This window comes from Oncorhynchus nerka, unplaced genomic scaffold (assembly GCF_034236695.1).
Source record: "Oncorhynchus nerka isolate Pitt River unplaced genomic scaffold, Oner_Uvic_2.0 unplaced_scaffold_1187, whole genome shotgun sequence".
Lineage (NCBI taxonomy): Eukaryota > Metazoa > Chordata > Actinopteri > Salmoniformes > Salmonidae > Oncorhynchus > Oncorhynchus nerka.
In genome coordinates this window covers 124,885-135,342 of record NW_027040145.1, presented here as the reverse complement: position 1 = coordinate 135,342, position 10,458 = coordinate 124,885, and the positions used below count along the sequence as shown (strand labels likewise).

The 10,458-nt window shown below is 49.8% G+C and overlaps 1 protein-coding gene across 1 annotated transcript in view; it reads right to left on the bottom strand.

Annotated features, from left to right (window-relative positions):
- The window catches only part of LOC115117585 (myosin-10-like), an 88,985-nt gene that overhangs the window by 34,187 nt on the left and 44,340 nt on the right, over positions 1-10,458 (bottom strand). The window contains exons 12-15 of the mRNA XM_065015974.1: positions 8,416-8,559; positions 4,974-5,188; positions 526-678; positions 82-255 (exon numbers count right to left, since the gene is read on the bottom strand). Of these exons, the coding sequence (XP_064872046.1) occupies positions 82-255; positions 526-678; positions 4,974-5,188; positions 8,416-8,559 (686 nt within the window). The remainder of the gene's footprint in view (positions 1-81; positions 256-525; positions 679-4,973; positions 5,189-8,415; positions 8,560-10,458) is intronic.

Below are 10,458 nucleotides of genomic sequence, written 5' to 3'. Positions count from 1 at the left end.
GAGGTGCTCCTGTTGCAGGCCAGGTGGATGTTGGGTTTTATCCAGGAGAAGGTTGAAGGTGAGCTATATGTGTGAGTGTACCGGTCTCTCGATGAGGTCGATGCAGGGCTGCAGGTCCAGGCCGAAGTCGATGAAGCTCCACTCGATGCCCTCCCTCTGGTACTCCTCCTGCTCCAGGATGAACATGGTGTGGTTGAACAGCTGCTGCAGCTTCTCGTTGGTGTAGTTGATACACAGCTGCTCAAATGAGTTCAACTGTGGAGGGAGGAGGGAGAGAGAGAGAGAGAGAGAGAGAGAGAGAGAGAGAGAGAGAGAGAGAGAGAGAGAGAGAGAGAGAAGAGGGAAGAGAGTGGGAAGAGACAGGGGAAGAGAGAGGTCAGATATTGTGTAGTGAACTTGAGAAGAGACTGCAAACAGGAGTTGAAAGAAAGACTCAGACACACACACACACTCAGACACACTCACAGACACACACTCAGACACACTCACAGACACACACAGACACACTCACAGATTCACACACACCTGGAAGATCTCAAAGCCTGCTATGTCCAGTATGCCTATGAAAGAGGCTCCCTGTCTCTGTCTGCGGTCCAGCGCCCGGTTGATCCTGTGGACCAGCCAACGGAACAGACGCTCATATGTAGCTTTGGCCAACGCCTCCACAGCAAAGTCAGCCTAGAGAGAGAAGAGAGAGAGAGAGGAGAGAGAGAAGAGAGAGAGATAAGAGAGAGAGAGGAGAGAGAGCATAGGATCTGGCTAAAAATACTTGAATCAGTCATAGAGCCCATTGCCCTTTATGGTTGTGAGGTCTGGGGTCCGCTCACCAACCAAGACATCACAAAATGGGACAAACACCAAGTTGAGACTCTGCATGCAGAATTCTGCAAAACGTAGAACACCAAATAATACATGCAGAGCAGAATTAGGCCGATACCCACTAATGATCAAAATCCAGAAAAGAGCTGTTAAATTCTACAACCACCTAAAAGTAAGCGATTCCCAAACCTTCCATAACAAAGCCATCCCCTACAGAGAGATGAACCTGGAGAAGAGTCCCCTAAGCAAGCTGGTCCTGAGGCTCTGTTCACAAACACACCCCACAGAGCCCCAGGACAGCAGCACAATTAGACCCAACCAAATCATGAGAAAACAAAAAGATAATTACTTGACACCTTGGAAAGAATTAACAAAAAAACAGCAAACTAGAATGCTATTTGGCCCTAAACAGAGAGTACACTGAGGAGGCAGAATACCTGACCACTGTGACTGACCCAAACTTAAGGAAAGCTTTGACTATGTACAGACTCAGTGAGCATAGCCTTGCTATTGAGAAAGGCTGCCGTAGGCAGACATGGCTCTCAAGAGAAGACAGGCTATGTGCTCACTGCCCACAAAATGATGTGGAAACTGAGCTGCACTTCTTAACCTCCTGCCCAATGTATGACCATATTAGAGATACATATTTCCCTCAGATTACACAGATCCACAAAGAGTTCGACAACAAACCCAATTTTGATAAACTCCCATATCTACTGGGGGAAATTCCACAGTCTGCCATCACAGCAGCAAGATGTGTGACCTGTTGCCACAAGAAAAGGGCAACCAGTGAAGAACAAACACCATTGTAAATACAACCCATATTTATGCTTATTTATTTTCCCTTGTGTACTTTCACCATTTGTACATTGTTACAACACTGTATATATACATAATATGACACGTGTAATGTCTTTATTGTTTTGAAACTTCTGTATGTGTAATGTTTACTGTTAATTTTGATTGTTTATTTCACTTTTGTATATTATCTACCTCACTTGCTTTGGCAATGTTAACACAGACACAGTTAACACAGACAACAACATTGACGAATACGCTAATTCGGTGTGCGAGTTCATTAGAATGTGCGTTGAAGATGTCGTTCCCATAGCAATGATTAAAACATTCCCAAACCAGAAACCGTGGATTGATGGCAGCATTCGCGTGAAACTGAAAGCGCGAACCACTGCTTTTAATCAGGGCAAGGTGACCGGAAACATGACCGAATACAAACAGTGTAACTATTCCCTCCGCAAGGCAATCAAACAAGCTAAGCGTCAGTATAGAGACAAAGTAGAATCTCAATTCAACGGCTCAGACACAAGAGGTATGTGGCAGGGTCTACAGTCAATCACGGATAACAAAGAGAAAACCAGCCCCGTCACGGACCAGGATGTCTTGCTCCCAGGCAGACTAAATAACTTTTTTGCCCGCTTTGAGGACAATACAGTGCCACTGACACGGCCTGCAACCAAAACATGCGGCCTCTCCTTCACTGCAGCCGAGGTGAGTAAAACATTTAAACGTGTTAACCCTCGCAAGGCTGCAGGCCCAGATGGCATCCCCAGCTGCGCCCTCAGAGCATGCGCAGACCAGCTGGCTGGTGTGTTTACGGACATATTCAATCAATCCCTATCCCAGTCTGCTGTTCCCACATGCTTCAAGAGGGCCACCATTGTTCCTGTTCCCAAGAAAGCTAAGGTAACTGAGCTAAACGACTACCGCCCCGTAGCACTCACTTCCGTCATCATGAAGTGCTTTGAGAGGCTAGTCAAGGACCATATCACCTCCACCCTACCTGACACCCTAGACCCACTCCAATTTGCTTACCGCCCAAATAGGTCCACAGACGATGCAATCTCAACCACACTGCACACTGCCCTAACCCATCTGGACAAGAGGAATACCTATGTGAGAATGCTGTTCATCGACTACAGCTCGGCATTTAACACCATAGTACCCTCCAAGCTCGTCATCAAGCTCGAGACCCTGGGTCTCGACCCCGCCCTGTGCAACTGGGTACTGGACTTCCTGACGGGCCGCCCCCAGGTAGTGAGGGTAGGCAACAACATTTCCACCCCACTGATCCTCAACACTGGGGCCCCACAAGGGTGCGTTCTGAGCCCTCTCCTGTACTCCCTGTTCACCCACGACTGCGTGGCCACGCACGTCTCCAACTCAATCATCAAGTTTGCGGACGACACAACAGTGGTAGGCTTGATTACCAACAACGACGAGACGGCCTACAGGGAGGAGGTGAGGGCCCTCGGAGTGTGGTGTCAGGAAAATAACCTCACACTCAACGTCAACAAAACTAAGGAGATGATTGTGGACTTCAGGAAACAGCAGAGGGAACACCCCCCTATCCACATCGATGGAACAGTAGTGGAGAGGGTAGCAAGTTTTAAGTTCCTCGGCATACACACCACAGACAAACTGAATTGGTCCACTCACACAGACAGCATCGTGAAGAAGGCGCAGCAGCGCCTCTTCAACCTCAGGAGGCTGAAGAAATTCGGCTTGTCACCAAAAGCACTCACAAACTTCTACAGATGCACAATCGAGAGCATCCTGGCGGGCTGTATCACCGCCTGGTAAGGCAACTGCTCCGCCCTCAACCGTAAGGCTCTCCAGAGGGTAGTGAGGTCTGCACAACGCATCACCGGGGGCAAACTACCTGCCCTCCAGGACACCTACACCACCTGATGTTACAGGAAGGCCATAAAGATCATCAAGGACAACAACCACCTGAGCCACTGCCTGTTCACCCCACTATTATCCAGAAGGCGAGGTCAGTACAGGTGCATCAAAGCTGGGACCGAGAGACTGAAAAACAGCTTCTATCTCAAGGCCATCAGACAGTTAAACAGCCACCACTAACATTGAGTGGCTGCTGCCAACACACTGACTCAACTCCAGCCACTTTAATAATGGGAATTGATGGGAAATGATGTAAAATATATCACTAGCCACTTTAAATAATGCTACCTAATATAATGTTTACATAACCTACATTATTCATCTCATATGTATACGTATATACTGTACTCTATATCATCTACTGCATCTTTATGTAATACATGTATCACTAGCCACTTTAACTATGCCACTTTGTTTACATACTCATCTCATATGTATATACTGTACTCGATACCATCTACTGTATCTTGCCTATGCCGCTCTGTACCATCACTCATTCATATATCTTTATGTACATATTCTTTATCCCCTTATACACACAAGTGTAAGACAGTAGTTTTAGTTAGATTACTTGTTGGTTATTACTGCATTGTCGGAACTAGAAGCACAAGCATTTCGCTACACTCGCATTAACATCTGCTAACCATGTGTATGTGACAAATAAAATTAGATTTGATTTGACATGTTTTTCATGCCAATAAAGCCCCTTGAATTTAATTGAAGAGAGAGAAGAGAGAAGAGAGAGAGAAGAGAGAGAGAAGATAGAGAAGAGTGAGAGAGAAGAGAGAGAGAAGAGAGAGAAGAGTGAGAGAGAAGAGAGAGAGAGAAGAGAGAGAGAGAAGAGTGAGAGAGAAGAGAGAGAGAAGAGAGAGAGAAGATAGAGAAGCGTGAGAGAGAAGAGAGAGAGAGAAGAGAGAGAGAGAAGAGTGAGAGAGAAGAGAGAGAGAAGAGAGAGAGAAGCGAGAGAGAAGAGAGAGAAGAGTGAGAGAGAAGAGTGAGAGAGAAGAGAGAGAGAGAAGAGTGAGAGAAGAGAGAGAGAAGATAGAGAAGAGTGAGAGAGAAGAGAGAGAGAGAAGAGTGAGAGAGAAGAGAGAGAGAAGAGAGAGAAGATAGAGAAGCGAGAGAGAAGAGAGAGAGAAGAGAGAGAAGAGTGAGAGAAGAGAGAGAAGAGTGAGAGAGAAGAGAGAGAAGAGTGAGAGAGAAGAGAGTGAGAGAGAAGAGAGAGAGAAGAGTGAGAGAGAAGAGAGAGAGAGAAGAGTGAGAGAGAAGAGTGAGAGAGAAGAGAGAGAAGAGAAAGAGAAGATAAAGAAGAGAGAGAGAGAGAGCATTATTCATTTAGATATTTTAAGAAACTAGCATGTGCTTCTCACACCAATTGTGTATATGTGTGTGTGTATATGTGTGTATTTGTGTGTGTGTATGTGTATATGTGTGTGTATGTGTGTGTGTCTCACCTGTTCTTTGGTCTGGGCCTTCTGAACGTACTCGCGTCCTACTTTGATCCTGGGGGTGAGGATGGCCCGGGAGAACTCCAGCACGCTGATGCCCAGCAGGTGGCTCAGTTTCTGGGCAGCCGTGTCGTCTGGCATGGAGCACTGGTCCTGGTTCTTCTCCTTAGTGAACGAGATGTTCCCAAACTGGAGCACCGCAGAGATCACCTTCAACATGGCTAACAGGAGGGAGACAGACAGGCAGAAAGAGAGGGATTTAGAGGAGGGGAGGGAGACAGACAGACAGGCAGAAAGAGAGGGATGGAGAGGAGGGGAGGGGAGGGAGACAGACAGACAGGCAGAAAGAGAGGGATGGAGAGGAGGGGAGGGAGACAGACAGACAGGCAGAAAGAGAGGGATGGAGAGGAGGGGAGGGAGACAGACAGACAGGCAGAAAGAGAGGGATTTAGAGGAGGGGAGGAGACAGACAGACAGGCAGAAAGAGAGGGATGGAGAGGAGGGGAGGAGACAGACAGACAGGCAGAAAGAGAGGGATGGAGAGGAGGGAGGAGACAGACAGACAGGCAGAAAGAGAGGGATGGAGAGGAGGAGGAGACAGACAGACAGGCAGAAAGAGAGGGATGGAGAGGAGGGGAGGGAGACAGACAGACAGACAGGCAGACAGACAGACAGACAGACAGACAGACAGACAGACAGACAGACAGACAGACAGGCAGGCAGAAAGAGAGGGATGGAGAGGAGGGAGGAGACAGACAGACACACAGGCGGAAAGAGAGGGATGGAGAGGAGGGGGAGGGAGGGAGGGAGGGAGGGAGGGAGGGAGGGAGGGAAAGAGAGGGATGGAGAGGAGGGGAGGGAGACAGACAGACAGGCAGAAAGAGAGGGATGGAGAGGAGGGGAGGGAGACAGACAGACAGGCAGAAAGAGAGGGATGGAGAGAGGAGGGGAGGGAGACAGACAGACAGGCAGAAAGAGAGGGATGGAGAGGAGGGAGGAGACAGACAGACAGGCAGAAAGAGAGGGATGGAGAGGAGGGGAGGGAGACAGACAGACAGGCAGAAAGAGAGGGATGGAGAGGAGGGGAGGAGACAGACAGACAGGCAGAAAGAGAGGGATGGAGAGGAGGGGAGGGAGACAGACAGAAAGGCAGAAAGAGAGGGATGGAGAGAAGGGGAGGGAGACAGACAGACAGGCAGAAAGAGAGGGATGGAGAGGAGGGAGGGAGACAGACAGACAGGCAGAAAGAGAGGGATGGAGAGAAGGGGAGGAGACAGACAGACAGGCAGAAAGAGAGGGATGGAGAGGAGGGGAGGGAGACAGACAGACAGGCAGAAAGAGAGGGATGGAGAGGAGGGAGGGAGACAGACAGACAGACAGGCAGAAAGAGAGGGATGGAGAGGAGGGAGGGAGACAGACAGACAGGCAGAAAGAGAGGGATGGAGAAGAGGGGAGGGAGACAGACAGACAGGCAGAAAGAGAGGGATGGAGAGGAGGGGAGGGAGACAGACAGACAGGCAGAAAGAGAGGGATGGAGAGGAGGGAGGGAGACAGACAGACAGGCAGAAAGAGAGGGATGGAGAGGAGGGAGGGAGACAGACAGACAGGCAGAAAGAGAGGGATGGAGAGGAGGGGAGGGAGACAGACAGACAGGCAGAAAGAGAGGGATGGAGAGGAGGGGAGGGAGACAGACAGACAGGCAGAAAGAGAGGGATGAGAGGAGGAGGGAGACAGACAGACACACAGGCAGAAAGAGAGGGATGGAGAGGAGGGGAGGAGACAGACAGACAGGCAGAAAGAGAGGGATGGAGAGGAGGGAGGGAGACAGACAGACAGGCAGAAAGAGAGGGATGGAGAGGAGGGGGAGGGAGACAGACAGACAGGCAGAAAGAGAGGGATGGAGAGGAGGGGAGGGAGACAGACAGACAGGCAGAAAGAGAGGGATGGAGAGGAGGGGAGGGAGACAGACAGACAGGCAGAAAGAGAGGGATGGAGAGAAGGGGAGAGAGACAGACAGACAGGCAGAAAGAGAGGGATGGAGAGGAGGGGAGGGAGACAGACAGACAGGCAGACAGACAGACAGACAGACAGACAGGCAGAAAGAGAGGGATGGAGAGGAGGGGAGGGAGACAGACAGACAGGCAGAAAGAGAGGGATGGAGAGGAGGGGAGGGAGACAGACAGACAGGCAGAAAGAGAGGGATGGAGAGGAGGGGAGGGAGACAGACAGACAGGCAGAAAGAGAGGGATGGAGAGGAGGGGAGGGAGACAGACAGACAGGCAGACAGACAGACAGACAGACAGACAGGCAGAAAGAGAGGGATGGAGAGGAGGGGAGGGAGACAGACAGACACACAGGCAGAAAGAGAGGGATGGAGAGGAGGGGAGGGAGGGAGGGAGGAGACAGACAGAAAGAGAGGGATGGAGAGGAGGGGAGGGAGACAGACAGACAGGCAGAAAGAGAGGGATGGAGAGGAGGGGAGACAGACAGACAGACAGACAGGCAGAAAGAAAGAGAGGGATGGAGAGGAGAGGAGGAGGGAGACAGACAGGCAGAAAGAGAGGGATGGAGAGGAGGGGAGGGAGGGAGGAGGGAGACAGACAGGCAGAAAGAGAGGGATGGAGAGGAGGGCAGGGAGGGAGGGAGGTGACAGACAGACAGGCAGAAAGAGAGGGATGGAGAGGAGGGCAGGGAGGGAGCGAGGAGGGAGACAGACAGGCAGAAAGAGAGGGATGGAGAGGAGGGCAGGGAGGGAGGGAGGAGACAGACAGACAGACAGGCAGAAAGAGAGGGATGGAGAGGAGGGCAGGGAGGAGGGAGACAGACAGGCAGAAAGAGAGGGATGTAGAGGAGGGCAGGAAGGGAGGGAGGAGACAGACAGACAGGCAGAAAGAGAGGGATGGAGAGGAGGGGAGGGAGGAGGGAGCCAGACAGGCAGAAAGAGAGGGATGGAGAGGAGGGGAGGGAGGGAGGAGGGAGACAGACAGGCAGAAAGAGAGGGATGGAGAGGAGGGCAGGGAGGGAGGGAGGTGACAGACAGACAGGCAGAAAGAGAGGGATGGAGAGGAGGGTAGGGAGGGAGGGAGGAGGGAGACAGACAGGCAGAAAGAGAGGGATGGAGAGGAGGGGAGGGAGACAGACAGACAGGCAGAAAGAGAGGGATGGAGAGGAGGGGAGGGAGACAGACAGACAGGCAGAAAGAGAGGGATGGAGAGGAGGGGAGGGAGACAGACAGACAGGCAGAAAGAGAGGGATGGAGAGGAGGGGAGGGAGGGAGGAGGGAGACAGACAGAAAGAGAGGGATGGAGAGGAGGAGAGGGAGGGAGGAGGGAGACAGACAGACAGGCAGAAAGGGATAGAGAGAAAATATAGTTTTTTACTTCCATGTTCTGAGGAAAGCTCTGTCCCCCCCCATTCCTCCCCTCCCCTCCATCCCTCTCTCACTTACACAGAGACTCCTCTGGTGTGAATCCCATGATGGTCATAGAGTCCATGGTCTGGGTGAAGTTGTCAGCGTCACTCTGGCCTGGAACAGGTATAGCACCTCCACTCAGAAACCTGTACTGGTCAGCACTACCAAGGAGAAGGTCTGCTACAGACAGAGAGGAAGAGAGAGAGGGGGAAACAGAGGGAGAGAGAGGGAAACAGAGAGACAGGGAAACAGAGAGAGAGAGACAGGGAAACAGAGATAGAGAGGGAAACAGAGAGACAGCGAAACAGAGAGAGAGAGACAGGGAAACAGAGAGAGAGGGAAACAGAGGGACAGGGATACAGAGAGAGAGAGGGAAACAGAGAGACAGGGAAACAGAGGGAGAGGGGGAAACAGATAGACAGGGAAACAGAGAGAGAAGGAAACAGAGTGACAGGGAAACAGATAGAGAGAGGGAAACAGAGGGAGAGAGAGGGAAACAGAGAGACAGGGATACAGAGAGAGAGACAGGGAAACAGAGATAGAGAGGGAAACAGAGAGACAGGGAAATAGAGATAGAGAGGAAAACAGAGAGACAGGGATACAGAGAGAGAGAGGGAAACAGAGAGACAGGGAAACAGAGAGAGAGAGAGGGAAACAGAGAGACAGGGAAACAGAGAGAGAGAGGGAAACAGAGACACAGGGAAACAGAGAGAGAGGGACAGGGAAACAGAGAGAGAAGGAAACAGAGAACAGGGAAACAGAGACAGAGAAACAGAGAGAGAGGGAAACAGAGACACAGGGAAACAGAGAGAGAGAGGGAAACAAAGAGACAGGGATACAGAGAGAGAGAGAGGGAAACAGAGGGACAGGGAAACAGAGAGAGAGAGGGAAACAGAGACACAGGGAAACAGAGAGAGAGAGACAGGGAAACAGATATAGAGAGGGAAACAAAGAGACAGGGATACAGAAAGAGAGAGGGAAACAGAGAGACAGGGAAACAGAGAGAGAGAGCGGGAAACAGAGATAGAGAGGGAAACAAAGAGACAGGGAAACATAGAGAGAGAGGGAAACAGAGAGACAGGGAAACAGAGAGAGAGAGAGGGAAACAGAGAGACAGGGAAACAGAGAGAGAAGGAAACAGAGAACAGGGAAACAGAGACAGAGAAACAGAGAGAGAGGGAAACAGAGATACAGGGAAACCGAGAGAGAAGGAAACAGAGAGACAGGGAAACAGAGAGAGAGAGAGAAACAGAGAGAGGGAAACAGTGACAGGGAAACAGAGAGAGATAGGGAAACAGCGAGACAGGGAAACAGAGAGAGAGAGGGAAACAGAGAGACATGGAAACAGAGAGACAGGGAAACAGAGAGAGAGAGGGAAACAAAGACAGGGAAACAGAGTGAGAGCGGGAAACAGAGCCAGGGAAACAGAAAGACAGGGAAACAGAGAGAGAGAAACAGAGTAAGAGAGGACAGTAATCAGTAAAATGATCAAATGTCATGAATCGAAATTTAAATTTTCAAACAAAAACAGATCACCAGATCTCTATTCACCAGATCTATCTATTCACCAGATCTATCTATTCACCAGATCTATATATTAACCAGATCTATCTATTAACCAGATCTATCTATTCACCAGATCTATCTATTCACCAGATCTATCTATTCACCAGATCTATCTATTCACCAGATCTATCTATTCACCAGATCTATCTATTCACCAGATCTACCTATTCACCAGATCTACCTATTCACCAGATCTATCTATTCACCAGATCTACCTATTCACCAGATCTACCTATTCACCAGATCTACCTATTCACCAGATCTACCTATTCACCAGATCTATCTATTCACCAGATCTATCTATTCACCAGATCTATCTATTCACCAGATCTATCTATTCACCAGATCTACCTATTCACCAGATCTATCTATTCACCAGATCTCTATTCACCAGATCTATCTATTCACCAGATCTATCTATTCACCAGATCTATCTATTCACCAGATCTATATATTAACCAGATCTATCTATTAACCAGATCTATCTATTCACCAGATCTATCTATTCACCAG